Source organism: Thalassophryne amazonica, chromosome 7, assembly GCF_902500255.1.
Source record: "Thalassophryne amazonica chromosome 7, fThaAma1.1, whole genome shotgun sequence".
Taxonomy (NCBI): Eukaryota; Metazoa; Chordata; class Actinopteri; order Batrachoidiformes; family Batrachoididae; genus Thalassophryne; species Thalassophryne amazonica.
The window spans coordinates 36,475,049-36,498,638 of NC_047109.1; the positions used below are offsets into that span (position 1 = coordinate 36,475,049).

Consider the following 23,590-nt stretch of genomic DNA (forward strand, 5'->3'; position numbering starts at 1 on the left):
ATTCCCTCCCACATTTACAACATTTTTATCTCAACTAGAACAACCTCCCAGGACCTGCACCGTGTGCTTGATTTGTATTTGAGATTAATCTAAACTCACAGGTAACATAATAACTGTCAGATTAAGTCAGAAAGAAAAAATGTGTGGAGTTACGACCATAAATATTTGAATATTTCCAATGCGTTTATTGAATTATTCTAATATATTATAATATTAGAATAATAATTTAATGATTATTAGTATTATTACAGTTGCCAGCAAATACTGACTGAGGTCAAAAATGCAGATTGATGGCTTTAATGTGAAAATAATTGCATCTGAATCAGGTGAATATTGTAGGAACTGCAACACTTCTTGCATGTATCGTCTCCCATTTTTAAGGGGCCAAAGGTAATTGGACAACGTTCTGATTTTGTCATTTCCCCATTGTATCATCAGGAGCTGGCTGATAAAGTGCACACAAGCTGTGCTCTAATTCAGCAACTGCACCCTTCTAAGGTGGTATTCGTCCGCTGCATATGTTATAAGTGGCGGGACTAGGCTGTGCCATTTTGAAGGCTCCATGTGGCCGACGTATGCCGCTTTCTTTCCTTTCTTTCATGCTCCATCTGTATGATTGTAAAAAAAAGTAATGTTCAGTAAAATGTAAACAAGCACTTCAAATTGATTACTAATCTACAGATTATGCCACTACTCTGCTACTGTTAAACCGAACACTCCATTTTAACACAAAAGTTAATGTAACTCAAACTTTGACAGAAGTTATAGTCACTCATTTTCATTAATTAAACCGACTCAAATATGAATTGTTGTCATAACAACTCAGTTCCTTTAAGTGCATTTAATGTTTTGGGGCATTTAAGTGTTGGTGATGTATTTCCAGTGCGTTCCATTCACTCATTTTAATTGAGTTTATGTAACGGAGGCCAGCAGGTGTCACTGTGCATATGTAGTTAGTAAACCTCACTCCCAACAGCTCAAAAGAATTCTCTGGTCAAAAGGCCGGAGCCTTCTGGTTAGAGAGTCCGACTTCCATGCCGGAGATCGTGAGTTTGCGTCCCGAGGGGAAGTCATAACAACACAACGCAGAGTCAACAAGTAAACCAAAGAATGCATCAAACAATCTAATCCAAAATGTAATGCAAATTTTTTAGGCAGAAATTTATTTGTCACTTTTTTATTGAAAAAATAAGCTAGATTTACATAAGTTTAATTAACTATAAATTAAGTTACTAAAACTTTAACAATTACATTTTTGAAAATTATTTTATTTAAGTTGGCAAACTCAAATGGTTTAAGGCAATCGGTTTCCTCAAATGATTTGAGTTCAACTAACTCATTGAATTTTACAGTGTAGCTTGTCGCATACAAATATAAAGGTTTCTAAGCAACAGGGACTAGGGACGGGAAAAGTAAATGAAGTAATCACAAATGCTCCTTGTGCTAGACCATCTCATTTCAGAACAGGTTTGGCTTCCTATGTCTCTGATGGCCAGATTTTTATGGGACACAGCCTTAGAAGGGTGCAGTCCCTGAATTGGGACACAGCCACAGTTTATTTCAAAGGCTCACCCACATGAGCCACCTCTGGCTTGGACATGAAGACTACAGTGCAATAGATGAACCTTCAGCACCACGCCTGTCATGGCCCTCCAAACATCCATGGTGCAATCCTGTGGTTTCATCTTTTCCAGAGATGAGGCTGCAAATGGCTTTCCCCAGTCCCCTTCACAATGTGTACTTCCCTCCGATGGAAGGCAGTAGCAGAGTTATCACATGGAGTGTGAAAACAACAACTTGACCTTCGCCAGCAGTTGGAGGAGACCAACGTGACGTCCATGTTTCACCAGTCTGCAAGAGATCAGTGGTTACTTTCAAGATGTATCATCAGGGAATTACCACTTTTCTGGCTGGGTGGTTGCCATCCAGTAACCAAGATGTTTTCATAACGTGGTGAATCCCACTCCCAGAACAGACTTTGATTTTAAGTGCTGAACATCTATTTGAGTTGAATCTATCTTTAAGAAATGGAAATCTATCCAAAGCAGGTCATACTCAAAAACCTTGTGACTGCAGAAAGACAACGAGAGCACCGCACTCGTAGAGCACAAACCCCCACCATCGCTAATTTCTAATTCCACAAAATTTTACCTTGAAAAAACATTTCAAGGTCATAGTCCTGTTAGAAGTGGCTTTTCAAAAGCTAAATTAGATGTGATAAAATGTCAGGAGTATCTCTTTAGTTCATGCACTTGAATTAAAGTTTTTTGTGGCGGTCAGGATTTTTTTCCAACTGTTTTGTTTTCTGAATTATTTTTCAGATAATTTTCACAGAACATTGGTTATATTTGCTATGCACAATTTGTCATTGCTTTTGCCACTTGGTAAAAAATTTCATAGTGATATATGAAAAATTGTGGGCTCCAGGCTGTTCACAAACAAACAAGGGTGATACCATAACTTCCTCCAACTTTTTTGATAGAGGTAACTAGTGCCTGAAGCCACCAAAACCTTGCATGCTTCATTGGCTGGAACTGTTGACCCTGTGCAAACATCTTCTGGCTGTTGCTTTTCCAGTCACAACTACACGGTAGAGTCAAGTTGGAACCGCCTTAGGTTCTGGACAGCATCCACCCAGGCAGACCACTGATCCATCCCCTTATCTCTAAAACAACCATTTTTCTGCCACAGTCAAGTGGCAACCCCTTTGTGGCATGTCTATGTGACGCATTTCAACGTAAGAGTGGTGGAAATCAAATTATTGCTAAAAAAAAGACCTGAAATCTTGGTTCAAGGCTCCAACATACCTTCTGGCAATTTCAAACCTGCATTTAATGTTGTTCTTTCAAATGGTAAATGGACTGCGTTTATATAGTGCTTTTCCATTTGCATTAGACACTCAGGGCGCTTTACAATTATGCCTCACATTATATGCACTCACTCACTGATGTCAGGGTGCTACCATACAAGGCGCTCACTACACACTGGGAGCACCTTGGGGATTAAGGACCTTGCCCAAGGGCCCTTGGCAATTTTCCGTTCTGGCTGAGTTTTGAACTGAGGATCCTCTGGTCTCAAGCCCAACGCTTAACCACTGTACCATCACCTCCCCAAGACTATCAAGACTGATTATCTATGTGCTATGAACTGTGATAAACAGTTGTCCCCACAACATGATAAAGTAGATGTATACACATACAGGGAGCAACGCTCGAGGTAAAGAAACAAAAGTGAAACTTGGAGTGCAGTCTGTTCCTGATTACTGTTTATTGTGCAACTTGAATAGCGCCAAAAAAGTCCAGGTTAAAAGACTTCCCCTTGTGACTGAGATGTGTTTCCAAACTAAAGTACAAGAGTTTAAGTCATTATCTATTGGAACATGTACATCACATAATTTACTGACCTGACTCCAAAGAAACGTCCCGGATTGGCTCATTTCATTCAGACCTCATTAGCTCACATTATGTACTGTGTGTGTGTGTGTGTGTGTGGTGTGTGTGTGTGTGTGTGTGTGTGTGTGTGTGTGTGTGTGTGTGTGTGTGTGTGTGTGTGTGTGTGTGTGTGTGTGTGTGTGTGTGTGTGTGTGTGTGTGTGTGTGTAATCTTTGTTGTTCTTCCACTTCAGGCTGTCTCAGAACAGGTTTGTCCTCTTTGGGAAATAACGACGTTTCATTTAAGGACTGTTGTGAATCACAGTGTTTGTTCTATGACACAGCATGTAAAGGTCTCATATGCTGCAGCTGGTTATTTTTTTGGACTTTGAATTGCTGACAGTGATTCCTTTTGACACTATGTCTTCTAGAGGACTAGTTTGTCTTGTGAAGACATTTTTTTGCATAGTGAGAAAAGTTTTCCTTGTTTTCAGTTTACCTCAGTTTCCTGATTCATGCAGAATTGCACAAATGGGGCAAAATATGTGCAAGAAGAAATCACCCAAATATTTTGCTTGCCAGCTTCAATGTATAGAAACACCAATCACAGGTTGTCTTGATTCTACCAGCTCAGTCTCACAAAATTTTTTTTGTGCCCCCATCACGAAAAGCGGGTGCTTTCATGACACAGTTTTTGTTTTGATATTTAGAATCTTCCCCTTATCCTAATTCTAACCATAAGCATAGCGTTAGTGGTTACCCTCCCCAAACGTTAACCATGGTTCCCCCCCAGACCCCCGCTTTCACCCTACATTTGTGCCCCCATCCCAAATGAAATTGTGCCCCGTTTTTCGTGCTCCCGTCACGAAATGATTAAAATTTTTGTGACAGGTTTTTTTAAACTCACTATCCTACCCCTCAACCCCAACCTTAACCATAACCTAATCCTACTCCTTCCCCCTACCCTAACCATCACCACCCTGAACCCCCTTCACTTTTAATTTCGTGCAGTCATCACTGAATGAATTAGAATGAATTTGCGCTGCTGTGATGAAAATGAGGTGCTTTTTGTGACAATATCATGAACCAATAGATTAATGTATATTTTGTGCTGCTGAATCACGACATGCCGTGAGACCAGGTTGCCCATTCCCACGAACTGATACTGCATTGGATTTTATTGACATTTTAGTTGGAGATGTTCAAAACAGCAGCAGCTGTCACAATATGTATTGCCTGGACAAAGAATCAACATAGTTTCCTTGCAGGCAGTTATTTAAAAAAATCTTTACTTTCAAGTGATTAACTTATTTTTCTGCCAGCAACAAAATGAACGAGTATAAAACCAGTTTATTTTGCTAATATGTGGTCATCAGAAAAAGGCATGTGGCTATACTTATGGATATACACTCACCGGCCAAATTATTAGATACTCCCCCCACCCCCACCCCCAAGCCTTTGCCTTCGGAACGCCCTTAATTCTTTGTGGCATAGATTCAACAAGGAGCTGGAAACATTCCTCTCAGAGATGTTGGTCCATAGTGACATCAATCAATCAATCAATCAATCAATCAATCAATTTTATTTATATAGCGCCAAATCACAACAAACAGTTGCCCTAAGGCGCTTTATATTGTAAGGCAAAGCCATACAATAATTACGTAAAAACCCCAACGGTCAAAACGACCCCCTGTGAGCAAGCACTTGGCGACAGTGGGAAGGAAAAACTCCCTTTTAACAGGAAGAAACCTCCAGCAGAACCAGGCTCAGGGAGGGGCAGTCTTCTGCTGGGACTGGTTGGGGCTGAGGGAGAGAACCAGGAAAAAGACATGCTGTGGAGGGGAGCAGAGATCAATCACTAATGATTAAATGCAGAGTGGTGCATACAGAGCAAAAAGAGAAAGAAACACTCAGTGCATCATGGGAACCCCCCAGGAGTCTAAGTCTATAACAGCATAACTAAGGGATGGTTCAGGGTCACCTGATCCAGCCCTAACTATAAGCTTTAGCAAAAAGGAAAGACCTTTCCTCTGCAGATGATCAGTTAGCTGTTTTACAACTACCCTTTCAAGAATTTTTGAGAGAAAAGGAAGGTTGGAGATTGGCCTATAATTAGCTAAGATAGCTGGGTCAAGTGATGGCTTTTTAAGTAATGGTTTAATTACTGCCACCTTAAAAGCCTGTGGTACATAGCCAACTAATAAAGATAGATTGATCATATTTAAGATCGAAGCATTAAATAATGGTAGGGCTTCCTTGAGCAGTTAAAATTTTATTAGCAAAGAAAGTCATGAAGTCATTACTAGTTAAAGTTAAAGGAATACTCGGCTCAATAGAGCTCTGACTCTTTGTCAGCCTGGCTACAGTGCTGAAAAGAAACCTGGGGTTGTTGAATTTTCTTCAATTAGTGATGAGTAGTAAGATGTCCTAGCTTTATGGAGGGCTTTTTTATAAAGCAACAGACTCTTTTTCCAGGCTAAGTGAAGATCTTCTAAATTAGTGAGCCGCCATTTCCTCTCCAACTTACAGGTTATCTGCTTTAAGCTGCGAGTTTGTGAGTTATACCACGGAGTCAGGCACTTCTGATTTAAAGTTCTCTTTTTCAGAGGAGCTACAGCATCCAAAGTTGTCTTCAATGAGGATGTAAAACTATTGATGAGATACTCTATCTCACTTACAGAGTTTAGGTAGCTACTCTGCACTGTGTTGTATATGGCATTAGAGAACATAAAGAAGGAATCATATCCTTAAACCTAGTTACAGCGCTTTCTGAAAGACTTCTAGTGTAATGAAACTTATTCCCCACTGCTGGGTAGTCCATCAGAGTAAATGTAAATGTTATTAAGAAATGATCAGACAGAAGGGAGTTTTCAGGGAATACTGTTAAGTCTTCAATTTCCATACCATAAGTCAGAACAAGATCTAAGATATGATTAAAGTGGTGGGTGGACTCATTTACATTTTGAGCAAAGCCAATTGAGTCTAATAATAGATTAAATGCAGTGTTGAGGCTGTCATTCTCAGCATCTGTGTGGATGTTAAAATCGCCCACTATAATTATCTTATCTGAGCTAAGCACTAAGTCAGACAAAAGGTCTGAAAATTCACAGAGAAACTCACAGTAACGACCAGGAGGACGATAGATAACAACAAATAAAACTGTTTTTTGGGACTTCCAATTTGGATGGACAAGACTAAGAGTCAAGCTTTCAAATGAATTAAAGCTCTGTCTGGGTTTTGATTAATTAATAAGCTGGAATGGAAGATGCTGCTAATTCTCCGCCTCGGCCCGTGCTACGAGCGTTCTGGCAGTTAGTGTGACTCGGGGTGTTGATTCATTTAAACTAACATATTCATCCTGCTGTAACTAGTTTTCTGTAAGGCAGAATAAATCAATATGTTGATCAATTATTATATCATTTACTAACAGGGACTTAGAAGAGAGAGACCTAATGTTTAATAGACCACATTTAACTGTTTTAGTCTGTGGTGCAGTTGAAGGTGCTATATTATTTTTTCTTTTGGAATTTTATGCTTAAATAGATTTTTGCTGGTTATTGGTGGTCTGGGAGCAGGCACCGTCTCTATGGGGATGGGGTAATGAGGGGATGGCAGGGGGAGAGAAGCTGCAGAGAGGTGTGTAAGACTACAACTCTGCTTCCTGGTCCTAACCCTGGATAGTCACGGTTTGGAGGATTTAAGAAAATTGGCCAGATTTGTAGAAATGAGAGCTGCTCCATCCAAAGTGGGATGGATGCCCTCTCTCCTAACAAGACCAGGTTTTCCCCAGAAGCTTTGCCAAGCTTTGACATGATGGCATCACACAGTCGCCCATTCAACCAGTCTGCCCATTCTCCTCTGACCTGTGACAACAGCCTAATTTCGTTCATGCAACTGCCTCTCCCTAGATATCTTCTCTTTTTTGGACCATTCTCGGTAAACCCCAGAGATGGTTGTGTGTGAAAATCCCAGGAGATCAGCAGTTTCTGAAATATTCAGACCAGCCCCTCTGGAACCAACAACCATGTCACATTCAGAGTCACTTAAATCCCCTTTGTTCCCCATTTGATGGTCGGTTTGAACTTCAGCAAATCGTCTTCAAATCTAGATGCCTAAGTGCATAGAGTTGCTGCCATGTGATTGGCTGATTAGCTATTTGTGTTAAGCAATTGAACAGGTGTACCTAATAAAGTGGCTGGTAAGAGTATGTTTATCATTTACAACACACCTGTAGGGCAAAATCGCCAGTTTTCCAACCCCTCACAATTTGCTAGTAAATGGAGTGCATTTCATTAGTGCTTTTCTAGCAGATGTAGATGCTTAATGCACTTTATGGAGATGCCTCAAATTCATCCATTCAGACACACACACACACACTCACTCACTCACATACTAATGTCAAGATGCTGTCACACAAAGCCCTCAGCTGCACACCGGGAGCAACATTGGAATTAAAGACCTTGTTCAAGAGCACCGTTGTGATTGTCATATCTGACAGGGGAATCATACAGAGGATCCTGCAGTTGCAAGTTTCTCACTTCTACTCCACAACTCCCCATACTGGTCTGTAAAGATGCACATGTTGCCCATCACCTGTTAAGATCAAACCTAGTTGCAATGGTTAAGTTATAGTTCGGTGCTAGATCAGTGTGTGTGATACCTGACCAATAATTTTATGAAGTTTATACGCATGTTCCTGCACCATATCTTATCATTTGAAGTGTAATAGCGATAAAGTTCATCTTCATGGTTTGTTTATTTTCTGTGCTGGTCCTTCCTTCTGGCTGCTGCTCCATTATGTTTTTGACCTTTAACCTGTAGAACAGGATGGAGCTGAAATGATTTCTTGGCAAGAAATAGTTCCACTCTTCCTGCTACCTTTGTTGCAGCAAATTAAGTTCGTCAGTGGATTATTTCACTCTCTCTCTTTTCTGCCTCTTATTTACGGTCTTCATCACAGTGCTTTTTATTATTCTGTTTATTACAGTGTGTCCCAAACCTTACAACACAATTTTCACTTTCATATGACGATGAGCTGAAGCTTTCAATACACACCTTAGGCACACATATGCAGAAAGGAAAGCCACATTTAGGGATGTATCTTTTACTCTAGGCAAAAGAGTAACTGTCACTAATGCTGCAAACTCAACACACTATGAAGGAAAGGGACACTAACCAAGCATGCAAATGTGAATAATCTACAAACGAGATGTAGGGAAGTGCAACGCATCTTTAAGGTATGTAACAATGTGTGCTTTGATTAAAAAAGCGAATTACAAATATTAATCACACATTCCAACCTTATAACAGACAAAGAAGGCTAACCCCAGCTGTGTCATGCCAGATAGCGCAGACAAAAGCATGAAAGCCAGACAAGGAGTGTGTAGTGCAGGAGATGGATGTTGTTTCATGCATCCATTCAGGTTTGGTGTGAGGTGCATCAAAACATCTAGCTGACACAGCTGCAGCTTATGTTCTTATCCATGCATGGTGGCCATCATACAATCTTCACACAGTGGGCATAAAAGGTGTTTATAATGCATAATAAGCACATAGATTTTAATCTTGCTGTCACATTAACTTCCACCATCATGTCTCTCCTGTTGAACGTGTTCGGCTGGTCAATAATCTCCCACCAGAAATCCTTGACTACTCTTGTTGATTGAAGTTATGATATGCTTACAGAATATACACAGCATCCCCTTGAATAATGTAAACCATTAATCCTTCGATTGCAATCAGAATGTGCATCTTCTAGATAGCAAATGCTTGATGGTAATCTGAGACTCCCCAGATGGGTTTGCACCATGTATTTTGGACTGTGTGTAAATTAAAAGCTAGACATATTTTTGAGAGGGAAAGCACTGCTTGTCAAAACCAAACTTGAACAATCTAATCTAATCTAATCTTGATTTTGGGTTCCCTGTGATCTTTTTTTCTTGCACCGGTAACAGTATAAAGCAAAAATGTAGATGGGTGAGTTGGGTTTTCCATCCCAACCAGCTTCCAGAAGCAATAGCTCAAAAACAATGAGTGCTACCTTGTAACCTGGCAAATTAAAAGCACGAGGAAGAAGCGATGACTCAGTAGTTAACTTTCCTGCTAGATCACTGAAACCCCATGTAATATCTCATTGACATGTCTGCCACCTGGTGGATGGTAGGTATAAAATAATAAACAGCTAGTTAATTTACATGAAGTTTGTCTGCCACCTGCTGAAAAAGGGGCATGTTCTATGATCACCTATGTGCTCTGCCTACTAGCGCCTGCCTTCAAGTTATGCTTGTAACTGTATTGAGAAACACAATGCCCACTATGTGTACAAATACTAAACACTTGCAGGTACGTCTTTTAACTGTCGATATACTTTTATTTCCACACAGACTCCCCTTCATCTTGCAGTGATTACCCAACAAGCAGCCATGGTACAGGCCTTGTTGAAAGCAGGAGCCGATCCCGCTGCCTTGGACCGCAACGGGCAGACAGCACTCCACCTCTGCTGTGAATACAATCAGCCTGACTGTATGTCTGTCGTGCTGTCCCATCATACATCCTCTACATGCCTAGACATCAGAAATTATGAGGGTAAGTAGACAGCAGAGAAGGTTTAGTCACTTTATTAAGCACATTCTTAAAAGTAAGTGCCATCATATGTGATTATGGACAGGCTCCAAATAAAGGCTTTCAAAACGTTATGGTGTACCACACAGATGTCAGTGAGGTTCTATCTTCTTCTTTGTCTTTCGGCTGTTCCCGTTAGGGGTCGCCACAGCAGATCAATCGTTTCCATCTCACCCTGTCCTCTGTATCTTCCTCTGTCACACCAACCACCTGCATGTCCTCTCTCAGCACATCCATGAACCTCCTCTTTGGTCTCCCTCTTCTCCTCCTGCCTGGTGGCTCCATCCTCAGCATCCTCTCCCTATATACCCTGGGTCCCTCCTCTGCACATGTCCAAACCATCTCAATCTCGCCTCTCTGACTTTGTCTCCAAATCGTCCCACCTGAGCTGTCCCTCTGATATGTTCATTCCTAATCTTGTCCATTCTTGTCACTCCCAAAGAGAATCTCAACATCTTCAGCTCTGCCACCTCCAGCTCTGCCTCCTGTCTTTTTGTTAGTGCCACTGTCTCTAAACCATACAACATAGCTGGTCTCACTACTGTTTTGTAAACTTTCCCCTTCACTCTTGCTGATATTCTTCGGTCACAAATCACTCCTGCCACCTTTCTCCACCCACTCCACCCTGCCTGCACTCTCTTCTTCACCTCTCTACCACACTCTCCATTACTTTGAACAGTTGACCCCAAATATTTAAACTCATTTACTTTCACCACTTCTACTCCTTGTAACTGCACTATTCCACTGGGCTCCCTCTCATTCGCACACATGTACTCAGTCTTGCTTCTACTGACTTTCATTCCCCTTCTCTCCAAAGCATATCTCCACTTCTCCAGACTAGACTCAACTTGCTCTCTACTCTCACTACAGATCACAATGTCATCTGCAAACATCATAGTCCATGGGGACTCCTGTCTGATCTCATCTGTCAACCTGTCCATCACCACTGCAAACAAGAAAGGACTCAGAGCTGATCCTTGGTGTAATCCCACCTCCACCTTGAATGAGTCTGTCATTGCAACTGCGCATCTCACCGCTGTCACACTATTCTTGTACATGTCCTGCACTACCCTAACATACTTCTCTGCCACTCCAGACTTCCTCATTCAATGCCACAACTCTTCTCTTGGCACCCTATCATAAGCTTTTTCTAAGTCCACAAACACACAATGTAACTCTTTCTGTCCTTCTCTGTACTTTTCCAACAGTATTCTCAGAGCAAACATTGCATCTGTAGTGCTCTTTCTCGGCATGAAACCATATTGCTGCTCACAGATCTTCACCTGTTTACTAAGCCTAGCTTCTACTACTCTTTCCCATAACTTCATGCTGTGGCTGATCAGCTTTATGCCTCTGTAGTTACTGCAGCTCTGCACATCACCCTTGTTCTTGAAAATAGGAACCAGCACACTTCGTCTCCACTCCTCAGGCATCCTCTCACTTTCCAAGATTTTATTAAACAATCTGGTTAGAAACTCTACTGCCATCTCTCCTAGACATTTCCATGCCTCCATTGGAATGTCATCTGGACCAACTGCCTTTCCACTCTTCATCCTCTTCATAGCAGCCCTCACTTCTTCCTTGCTAATCTGTTTTACTTCCTGATTTACTCTCACCACATCATCCAGCCTTTTCTCTCGCTCATTTTCGTTATTCATCAACTCTTCAACATATTCCCTCCACCTTCTCAGCACACACTCCTCACTTGTCAGCACATTACCATGTGCATCTTTTACCACCCTAACCTGCTGCACATCCTTTCCAGCTCTGTCCCTTTGTCTGGCCAATCGTCCAAAGTCCTTTTCTCCTTCCTTACTATTCAACTTCTTGTACAGCTCGCAATATGCCTTTTCCTTTGCTTTTGCCACTTCTCTTTTCGCCTTACGTCGCATCTCCTTGTACTCCTGTCTACTTTCTTCATCTCTCTGACTATCCCAAAACTTTTTCGCCAACCTCTTTCTCCTTATGCTTTCCTGGACCTCTTCATTCCACCACCAAGTTTCCTTGTCTTCCTTCCACTGTCCAGATGTCATACCCAGTACTGCCCTAGCTGTGTCCCTCACCACATCTGCAGTACTTTTCCAGTTGTCCAAAATTGCTTCCCCTCCAACTAGTGTTTCTCTCACCTGCTCGCTAAATTTCACACAACAGTCTTCCTCCTTCAGCTTCCACCATCTGATCCTTTGTTGAGCTCTCACTCTCTTCTTCTTCTTTACCTCTAAAGTCATCCTATAAACAACCATCCTATGCTGTCTAGTGACACTCTCTCCTGCTACCACCTTACAGTCTGTGATTTCTATTAGCTTGCATCTCCTATAAAGAATGTAGTCCACCTGTGTGCACCTTCCTCCACTCTTATATGTTACCCTGTGCTCCTCCCTTTTCTTAAAGTAGGTATTCACCACAGCCATTTCCATCCTTTTTGCAAAATCAACTACCATCTGTCCTTCCCCATTCCTATCCTTGATACCATATCTACCCATTACTTCCTCATCACCTCTGTTCCCTTCACCAACATGCCCATTGAAGCCTGCTCCTATCACCACTCTTTCAGGCATGGGCACACTCTCCACGACCTCATCTAACACACTCCAGAAATCTTCTTTCTGCTTCATCTCACATCCTACCTGTGGGGCATATGCACTGATGATATTCATCATCACCCCTTCAATTTCCAACTTCACACTCATCACCCTGTCAGACACTCGCTTAACCTCCAACACACTTTTAACATACTCTTCCTTTAAAATGACCCCAACACCATTTCTCTTCCTGTCCTCACCATGGTACAACAACTTGTACCCACCGCCGATGCTCCTGCTCTTACTTCCCTTCCACTTGGTCTCTTGCACACACAATATGTCTACCTTTCTCCTCTCCATCATATCAGCCAGCTCTCTCCGTTTACCAGTCATACTACCAACATTCAAAGTCCCCACTCTCATTTCCACCCTTCTAGTTTTCTTCTTCTCCCGCTATTCGTGGCAACGTTTTCCTCCTCTTCTTCGTCGTCATATCTTCTTAAACATAAATGGTGAACAGTACCCTCTTACAGTATTTTTTTTTTTTTACAGTATTTTGTATTGTCAGTTGCAGTACACTACTTGGCTGATACACTGGGTTTAGTGTTCACCCAAATTCAGTTTCGATCTGATTGCCAACCAACAAGAGAACAGTTATTGTGAAACACAAATATAGCTCATAAAACTCACATAGTTTAGTAATAATAATAACTAGCGTGTTGCCCATGGGGATCCACGGGCTCTAGATTGGGTAATGTTTATAACATAGGTAGCTGACATTTTTCAAGTGTGGTAAAAATTAAGCAAAGAATTGGAATGGTGTGCGAGTCCAGAATGTTTTTAGACCCTTGGACCTCAATAATTTTTAGAAGACGTACTCAACCCTTTAATTCCATGTTAATTATGTAATTTTTAATGTTAATTTACTGTCTTAATGTATTTATAAATTGTTTAGGTTGTTGTTATCATATACACACTATTATTATTATCATTATTATTATTATTATTATTATTGTTACTTCTGTTTTGCCATTTGATTTTTAAATGGACTACAATGGAAATAAGTGTCATCCATGTATTTCTAACGTGTGTACAATTATATGTATTGACATTGAACTTACTAAATTAATTCATGCACTCACACTCTTAATATAAAGATGATTTGCCGCCCCCTGCTGGAAAGGCGTGCAAGTCCAAAATGTAATTAACAACGTTAACTAAAAATATTAGCTTCTCCAAAACTATTAGTCCTATCAGTGTTCCATTTTGGTGCCGTTCATTCTTGACCCAAAATACATAAGCATAGCAAACGGTAAATGTCAGCTGTGCTCTGTTTGTCCCTGATCCAAGTTGCTTGCATGCATGCACACACGCGCACATGCACAGCTATTTTTCTTTACCACATGCAAGTGTTTCTACTTTTAGACACAAATAGTGGAGATCAAACACAATACACATTTAACTCATGGTATCAGCAAGATGAGACTGAACTCACTCTTGGTAATGGCAACATAACTAAAGTGACTAAACCAATTGAACTACAAAATCACAATAAATCAATAACACTAACAACACTGTTAAACTATCATGAACCACAATATCCATCCATCCATCCATCCATCCATCCATCCATCCATTTTCTTCCGCTTTATCCAGAGTCGGGTCGTGGGGGCAGCAGCTCAAGCAAAGCCGCCCAGAACTCCCGATCCACACACACCTCCCCCAGCTCCTCCGGGGGAACCCCAAGGCGTTCCCAAGCCAGCCGAGAGATGTAGTCCCTCCAGCGTGTCCTGGGTCTTCCCCGGGGCCTCATCCCAATGGGATGTGCCCGGAACACCTCTCCAGCGAGGCGTCCAGGGGGCATCTGGAAAAGATGCCCAAGCCACCTCAACTGACTCCTTTCGAGGTGGAGGAGCAGTGGCTCGACTCTGAGCTCCTCCCGAGTGGCCGAGCTCCTCACCCTATCTCTAAGGGAGCACCCAGCAACCCTGCGGAGGAACCTCATCTCGGCCGCTTGTACTCGCGATCTCGTTCATTCGGTCATGAGCCAAATCTCATGACCATAGGTGAGGATCAGAACGTAGATCAATCGGTAAATCAAGAGCTTTGCCCCCCTACTCAGCTCTCTCTTCACCACGACGGTCCGATACAGCGACCACATCACTGCAGATGCTGCACTGATCTGTCTATCAATCTCATGCTCCATCCGTCCCTCACTCGTGAACAAGACCCCAAGATGCTTAAACTCCTCCACTTGAGGCAAGGACACTCCACCGACCTGAAGAGGGCAAAGCACCTTTTTCTGGTCGAGAACCATGGCTTCAGATTTGGAGGTGCTGATCTTCATCCCGGAAGCTTCACACTCTTCAGAACCTCCATGACCAGTAAAAAATCAAGGACCAAGACGTCGCCCGGTATGGCGGAGCCAGGGCCCCACCCTGGAGCCAGGCCTGGGGTTGGGGCTCGCGCGCGAGTGCCTGGTGGTCGGGCCTTAGCCCATGGGGCCCGGCCGGGCTCAGCCCAAAAGAGCAATGTGGGCCCGCCCTCCTGTGGGTTCACCACCTGCAGAGGGGGCCATGGGGGTCGGGTGCAGAGAGGATTGGGTGGCGGTCGAGGGTGAGTGGCCCGGCGGCCCGGTCCATGCTCACAGCCCCTGGCTGTTGGGACATGGAATGTCACTTCGCTGGGGGGGAAGGAGCCTGAGCTTGTGCGGGAGGTTGAGAGATACCGACTAGAGATAGTCAGGCTCACCTCCACTCACAGCTTGGACTCTGGTACCCAACTCTTGGAGAGGGGCTGGACGCTTCATTTTTCTGGCATTGCCCACGGGGAGAGGCGGAGAGCTGGGGTCGCATTGCTTATTGCTCCCCAGCTCAGTCGTCATGTGTTGGAGTTCACTCCGGTGAACAAGAGGGTCGCGTCCCTATGCCTTCAGGTCGGGGACAGGTCTCTCACCGTTGTCTCGGCCTACGGGCCGAGCAGCAGTGCAGAGTACCCGACCTTCCTGGAGTCCCTGGGAGGGGTACTCGATAGCGCTCTGACTGGGGACTCCATTGTTTTCCTGGCCCACGTGGGCGGCGACAGTGAGACCTGGAGGGGGGTGATCAGGAAGCACAGCCTCCCCGATCTGAACCCGAGTGGTGTTCAGTTGTTGGACTTCTGTGTTACTCACAGTTTGTCCATCACGAACACCATGTTCGAGCACAAGGGTGTCCATAAGTGCACGTGGCACCAAGACACCCTGAGCCGGAGGTCGATGATCGACTTTGTAGTCATATCATCTGACCTTCGGCCATGTGTCTCGGACACTCGAGTGAAGAGAGGGGCAGAGCTGTCGACCGATCACCACCTAGTGGTGAGTTGGATCCGCTGGGAGGGGAGGAAGCCGGTCAGACCAGGCAGGCCCAAACGTATCGTGAGGGTCTGCTGAGAACGACTGGCGGAACCCTCTGTCAGTGAGGTCTTCAACTCCCACCTCCGGGAGAGCTTCTCCCAGATCCCGGGGGAGGTTGGAGACATGGAGTCCGAGTGGACCATGTTCTCCACCTCCATTGTCGATGCGGCCGCTCGTAGCTGTGGTCACAAGGTCTCTGGTGCCTGTCACAGCGGCAATCCCCGAACCCGGTGGTGGACACCGGAAGTAAGGGATGCCGTCAAGCTGAAGAAGGAGTCCTACTTATCTTTGTTGGTAGTTGGGACCCCAGAGGCAGCTAACAGGTACTGGCAGGCCAAGCGCGCCGCAGCCCATGCGGTCGCAAAGGCAAAAACTCGGGTCTGGGAGGAGTTCGGGGAGGCCATGGAGGAGGACTATCGGTCGGCCTCGAAGAGATTCTGGCAAACCGTCCGACACCTCAGGAGGCGAAAGCAGCTCTCCACCAGCACTGTTTACGGTGCGGGTGGGGAGCTGTTGACCCTGACTGGGGATGTTGTCAGGTGGTGGAAGGAGTACTTCGAGGATCTCCTCAATCCCATCGTCACGTCTTCCGAAGAGGAAGCAGAGACTGGGGACTCAGAGGCGGAGTCATCCATTACCCAGGCCGAAGTCACCGAGGTGGTTAGAAAGCTCCTCAGTGGCAGTGTGGTTTTCGTTCTGGTCGCGGCACACTGGACCAGCTCTACACGCTCCATCGGGTGCTCGAGGGTTCATGGGAGTTCGCCCAACCAGTCCACATGTGTTTTGTGGATCTGGAGAAGGCGTTCAACCGTGTCCCTTGGGGCACCCTGTGGGGAGTGCTCCAGGAGTATGGGGTCCAGGGTCCTTTGCTAATGGCTATCTGGTCCCTGTACGACCGCAGCAGGAGCTTGGTTCGCATTGCCGGTAGTAAGTCAAACCTGTTTCCAGTGCACGCTGGCCTCCGCCAGGGCTGCCCTTTGTCACCGGTTCTGTTCATTATTTTTATGGACAGAATTTCTAGGCGCAGCCAGGGTGTAGAGGGGGTCTGGTTTGGGAACCACAGTATCTTGTCTCTGCTGTTTGCGGACGATGTGGTTCTGTTGGCTTCGTCAAATCAGGACCTTCAGCGTGCACTGGGGCGGTTTGCAGCCGAGTGCCGAGCCAAGTATGAACCACAATAATAACATTTAAAACCCCACATTCTCATGGTGCATTGCAGCACAACATCCATTGTTTACTGGTTAGCTAAAATTTCAAATTTCTCCAAAAATATTAGTCCTATCAACTTTCTGTTTTCACAGCATCCATCCTTGACACAAAATACTTATACATACCAAAGAGCAAATGTCAGCTCTCCCCGATTTCTGCGTGAATGAAGCCGTACACACACACACGAATGCACACACACACAAAGAGAGGCCACTTGGCTATTATAATATAGATAATAGTAGTAGCAGTAGTAGTAATACAATTTAAAAATAAGTTTCAAATAGCGACAATAAAAACAAGCTTAAAAATACATGGGGAAAAAAAGACCATCATGATGGAAAATTCCAGCATCATAAACTTCTGGCAACCGAGAACATTCATTAATTTCTTATACCCGCTTAATCTAATTAAGGGGGTAGCCTATGACTGCTGGGATAGGCTCCAGCCTATCCCAACCTATCATGGACAGGACACCAGTCTACCGCAGGGGCACAATCAGAGCCACTCCCTCAAGTTTCCATTTCGCCTAACTAGCATCTTTGAAAGTGGGATGAAGCCAGAGGGAAGATCATGCAAACACCACACAGACAGGCTCAGGTGGGAAGCGATCCCATGACTTTGTGACTATGAGGCAACTGTACTAACCACCATGCCACCCAGCTGCGAAAAAAAAAGCCTTAAATAAGTAAATAAATTCCTTTGAATTCTCCCTAGTATCACTTCAGGTTGCCACAGCAGACCTGAGTTGGATCTGCATCTTGATTTGGCACAAGATTTACACCGGATGCCCTTCCTGATGCAATTCCACATTAAATGGAGAACGGGAAGGGGTGGAAAAAGGCTTAAGCCGCAAAAACCGCCAATCAACTCGACTGCCTAACAGCTTCAGAGCAAGAAATGAAAAAGCTCTACGACCTGTTGTTTTCTTCCAAACCTCAGGTACACACAACAGTTTGCCAGACATGAAGTGGGAGACGCACATCAATATCAATATCTGAGGTGTGATTTTCTTGAAGTCTTTCTCTGCTCCACTCCATTAAGATGCCGACAAATGATTTAACACACAAACCTATACTAGACCCTCTTTCTCCCATCACATCCACAGAAGCCTACATCTCCTTTAGCATTGTGATCAATGTCTTGATGGCGTCCCTCACTTGTCTCCTATTTGCACAATCACTCAGCTTTTGACAACTGCCCCATACTATAGAGATTTACCATACAGCACCACACTGTTTATTTTTCTGAATGACTGATGTAAATGAAGTCCAAGAAATATTCATTTACTTGGAAACGTCCATGTATCCATCCTCTGACTTGTCCAAAGAAAACAGGCTGTAAAAGTGATGATTTCTAAATTCATTAAAGGGCTTTAATAAATGGGCCACACATAAATTTCATGTCTGTATTTTTTATTTCATAAAACATTCAATCTAAGAAAAGAAATGCTGTATTTACCTAATCTAAGTGTGCCATTCAGTCCCTCAAAATGTGCTTGTTTAAATTGGATGCATAATATACAATTCAATGTCACTTTATTTTTAATTTGCTTTTCCCATTTAAACAACTGAGTTATGTCGGACTGGTTGACATAACTAGTGTCTCACTTCTTGATGTTTTTGCTGTGGTTCAGTAATGTTGGACATTTGATTCAATATTTTGTTGACATACAGCTGGTTCATTTGCATTTATTTCTGAACCTATTTGAAATTCTGTACTGTAGAATACTGATCGCATGCAAAGTCTCTGTCAGAACTATCTGCAGTCATCTGTATTTATGTTATGTACAAAAAAGAACAACTTGTGACTCTGGTTTGTTGCTGTTGTCAGGTTTGAGTCCTCTCCATCTGGCAGTGCAGCGAGGTCACAAGGATTTAACCAGGATGCTGCTGGACGCGGGTGCTGACATCAATGTGATGGTCAGTTCCTGTGTATAATCACACATTTCAGATTTACTGTAAGTGATGTTGACAGCGGGCTTTTCCCATGGTGCTTTCTTTCTTATTCAGGACATCAAAAGTGGCCAGAGTCCACTCATGCATGCAGTGGAGGCCAGTAACGTCGACATGGTTCACTTCCTCATTGAGGTAATGATGACGGGGAGGAGAACTTGTGACTTTGCACGCTTTGATGAGTGCTTTTCTTTTAATTTTTGACTTTCCAGTTCCCCTGGCTACATGAAAGACGTGCAGGCGGATTGCAGCGTCGGCTCACAGCCGCCGCGACGCTCCGCCACAGGAAAAACACCTCTGTTGGAAGCCTTGAGGACAAGTTGGAACATCTCCAGCTGATAAACAATTTCTCATATACTCACTCCACTGAAAGCCATCAAAAGCCGCCTGGATTTTACAAATGGTTATCAACACGGAGGTGTTTTTCCTGTGCCGCCGCACCGCGTCGGCTGCGTCCCGACGCGCGGACCCGTCCGCACGTCTTTCATTAAAAAAATCTCCTTTAACAGTGGAATATCCGGATAAAATGCTGAAACCGACTTCTTCTGAAACTTCTCTGTTCTCTCACGACGTCCTGGATCAATAGAGCCTGAAATGTGGAGGTTTTAAGCTTGAAACAGGCTGATGACGCTGCCTGAGAGCGCAGCGCGACGTCTCGCACCGTGAAAAGTCCTTACAGGCGACAGAATCACCTCAAAATCTCTCATCAGCTCTTAAAATTTTCACTGAAAACCAGCTTAATTTTTCGAACCGTGTCCACTTCGATGTGTCTCACAGGTTTAGAAAAAATTTTGATCAAACAAAGCGCCAGTCTCTCAGCAACTTCTCAGACAAAGGAATTCCGACGAGGGGCTGGACGACTCCTCCCACAAGGAGTGCTCACAGGCGAATGACGTCACCGACAGGCATGGAAAAACTCACGCATGCGCACGAGGGTTCAAGCATGTCTGACGTAAAAACATATGAATGAAATCCATATAGTTTTTGAAAAAAATAAAAAGGACCTATACTTTACGGACAGCCCTCGTATATTGTGATAGTTAGGGTTAGGTGAATAGTGAATTTGTGATAAAACATTCAATCCTTTACTTATCAGTACTATTTGGTCATGCTATTTTCACAATAAATTGTCACCGGTTTATCAGCTTTTGTGTAGATTTGTTGTTTATAGTTTATAGAAAGTATTTGTATTTGTATTTGAAATACTCAAAATATAAAGTATTTGTATTTGTATTTGAAAAAGTACTAAGTATTTGTATTTGTATTTGCATTTGGAATTTGAAACTCTAAAGTATTTGTATTTAAATACAATGCAAAGTATTTGACCCCATGTCTGGTTATAGATGACATTTGGGGAGGATACACACTTACGCTATGGTTATGGTTAGAGTTAGGAGACGGGGAAGATTATAAATAGCAAAATAAAATTCAAAAAATGCCACAAAAAGGAGATGGTTTTCGTGATGGGGCACATAAAAAAAAAAAGTAAAGAAGTGAGACCGGGCTGGGACTGAGACAGTGGATAAGTAGGATAGGTGTCTCGTCCAAACACAAAGACAGGTAGTGTGACTGGGAATCGACTTGACCAGCGATACCAAAGTAATTTTCAATCCTCTCCAACAATGTGCACTGCAGTCGCCGCCCCCAAATCCAATAATAACAGCACATTCCTTTCATAAATTCCTTCTAGGGCAGGGGTGGGCAACGAGGGCCGAGACACTGCAGGTTTTCCTTGCAACCAATCACCTCAGCAGGTGGGTTGCTGATGAGCTTCTACCTTGAACATAAACACCTGGTCGTCTTGAAATTACCTGCTGAAACACCTGATCATTAATGAAATCACCTGCTGAGGTGACTGGTAGCAAGGAAAACCTGCAGTGCTTTGGCCCTTCATGGCACATGATTGCCCACCCCTGTTCTAGGGGAATAAGAAATGAATAGTAAGTCCCTTCAGCTGCTCTCTTGCTTTCACCACAGCAGACCCAAGGTGGATCTGCATGTTGATTTGGCACATTTTACACCGGATGCCCTTCGTGAGGCAACTCCATATTACATGGAGAAATGTGGCAGGGGTGGGGTTTGAACCGGGAACTCTGCATTGAAACCAAACTCACTAACCACTTGGCCACAACCCCTGCATGGAATAAAATGAATAACATGCTAAAACAAATGGGAAAAAATAAAAAACAGTGAATAGCTCATTCTTACTTGCCAGATTGCAAGAAGGTAAAAGCAGATTTTTGAACAGACAAAACCAGTTTCTTTTCTGCTCAGAACAGTGGGTGGAGATCCATGTTCAAAACGCATGTGTGTGTAATGCTCACTTCTACATTTTCACCTTCGAAAGCACGACTGTCATGTGACTGAACAACTTTTAATTATGTAAAGCGCTAAAAGAAATGCAGCAAAACAACAGTTTAGTTGTAATAGTAGAACTCAGGGGGATAATGTAATATACATTATATCCATTATGTCCGTGTCCAATTTTATTGATCTTTTCTCTTATGTCATATCTCACCTTTCTGTGGCTTAGTGTTCCATTTCACTGCTCCTGCACGTGTGCTTGCTTTAGGATTAACATCAGTGGTATCTTGTTTTTGCGCTGCAGAGCTGCTGCGATGTGAACGGCCAGTCTTACAGCGGCAACACGGCGCTGCACAGCGCCTCGGGCCGAGGACATACAGACATGGTGCGACTCCTCCTGAAGAGTGGCGCCGACAGCAGTATGAAGAACTACCACAATGACACTCCTGTGACGGTGGCCAAAAACAAGAAAGTGAGTAAGAATATGAGAGGAAGCAAACAAAGAATGCATCTGTTGACGCCGACTGCTATCCAGGAGAATGATGCTGCTTTCTACCTTATTGTATGGTTGTGAGACAGATGTGAACCAGTGACTCAAGGTCAAAACCGTATGTCTTTGGTACTCAGCCTCTTTGGAGGATTCTTGGATGAAGTGTTTTCTTCTTGATGGCATGATTTCATTGTGCTTCAAGGTTATTGGCAAGCTATGAGAGACCCAATGCCTTTGACTGAGATGATGGTTAATAGCTCCATTTTCTTGTAATTCAGCCAGTCAGGTTTGACCTTAACCCCTGCAAGAAACAAAAGTTGGTGCATGGTTAATGTCCATGAAGTTGATGGAGCCATGCCCAGACCTTTTGTGCTGGCAGACAAGGTGATTTTAATATTTTAGCTCAACAGCTTTAGGGTGGGAATTTATGTTCATATAACCCCCCCAAAAGATGATGGAACTCAGTATGAGGCATTTCCTTGTGGTTGTTTAAAAATTTCACCACTCATTAAAATTCTTTGATGGGAAATCCCACTCGTTTATTATTCAATTAGGTCAGAACAACTTTATGCAGTGGCAAAACTGATATGACTCATTGGTTAAGATAATAAAGAAATGGTTGGAGTGTCAGAGGGACAAGTCTATGTTTATTTTTCCACTTAAGGGTTATACTACAAAGCAAAATTTACCTACCCAGGCTTTCTTTGTGTGAGCTGGTTCTGTGAACTATAAAGTTGCAGTCAGTGCTTTTTGGTACCACAGAGATCAATCTCATGTACCGAAGGTCCTATGTTCCCAGGCTCTTATGTTTCCAACTAACCTACAGTACTAGTCAAAGGTTTTGACTGGTACTGTCTGTCCCTAGGGTGCTATGTTCCCATGGTCCTGTGCTCCTAGGTCTACTCCGGCCCAGAGTGGTCGCACCTGTCAGGGCCCCAGCTATGGGTAAATAGCTCCACTGCCTTATGGATTATCTTTGCGAGGAGAATAAGGTTACAGGAGTAAACCCAGACAGAAAATCCATAGTGGAGCACCTAAGGCGGTTGGTCGTCGCCACTGACTCCCTTCCGACAGCTCCTGCAACCTAGCTGGTGCCAGATGTATCGTTCTACGCTCCTTTGGGTCACATCAGTGTGGCCGAGAGGGAGATCCTGTTGTCTTGGCAGCCCAGGATGCCCATACATTTGTCCAGGCGTGCGCCTTGGGGAGGTCTCTTCAGTGCCACTGCTTTTTAATTAATAATTCAGTTAATTTTTCAGAAAATTCATGCTCGTCGGCACAGACCAATTGAACACAAGAGCCATGCAGAAATTTGCCGTTACCCGCTGCCGTTACTGATATAAGCAGAAAGGAAGGCCTTGCATCAACGTAGCCACTACGTCAGTGGTAAAAGAACTGCATTTATATAGCGTTTTTCAATCGGCATCAGATGCTCAAAGCGCTCTGCAAATAATGCCTCACATTCACATTCACCCCAATGTGGGGGTGCTGCCATACAAGGCGCTCACTCACTGGGAGCAATAGGGGATTGAAAATCTTGCCCAAGGGCCCTTAGTGATTTTCCAGTCAGGCTGGGATTTGAACCAAGGATTTTCTGGTCTCAAGGCCACTGCTTTAACTACTAGACCATCACCTCCCCCTGATGCATGTGCGAGCGCATTGCCAGCTCGTTTGAACAGGCCTTCAATGACTACCCTACCAGCTGTGCCAAAGAGAGATGGAGTCACA

General features: G+C 43.7%; 1 protein-coding gene and 1 long non-coding RNA gene across 2 annotated transcripts in view; one reads left to right on the plus strand and one right to left on the minus strand.

Annotated features, from left to right (window-relative positions):
* The window catches only part of bcl3 (BCL3 transcription coactivator), a 75,827-nt gene that overhangs the window by 49,331 nt on the left and 2,906 nt on the right, over positions 1 to 23,590 (plus strand). Inside the window, exons 4-7 of the mRNA XM_034174017.1 lie at positions 9,754 to 9,955; positions 18,947 to 19,035; positions 19,126 to 19,203; positions 21,677 to 21,844. Coding sequence (XP_034029908.1) covers positions 9,754 to 9,955; positions 18,947 to 19,035; positions 19,126 to 19,203; positions 21,677 to 21,844 — 537 coding nt within the window. The remainder of the gene's footprint in view (positions 1 to 9,753; positions 9,956 to 18,946; positions 19,036 to 19,125; positions 19,204 to 21,676; positions 21,845 to 23,590) is intronic.
* Positions 1,261 to 23,379, minus strand: LOC117513792. The gene is made up of 3 exons (XR_004561718.1): positions 21,929 to 23,379; positions 21,587 to 21,818; positions 1,261 to 1,851 (listed from the first exon to the last, which is right to left on the minus strand). It is a non-coding gene; the product is annotated as an uncharacterized LOC117513792 (long non-coding RNA).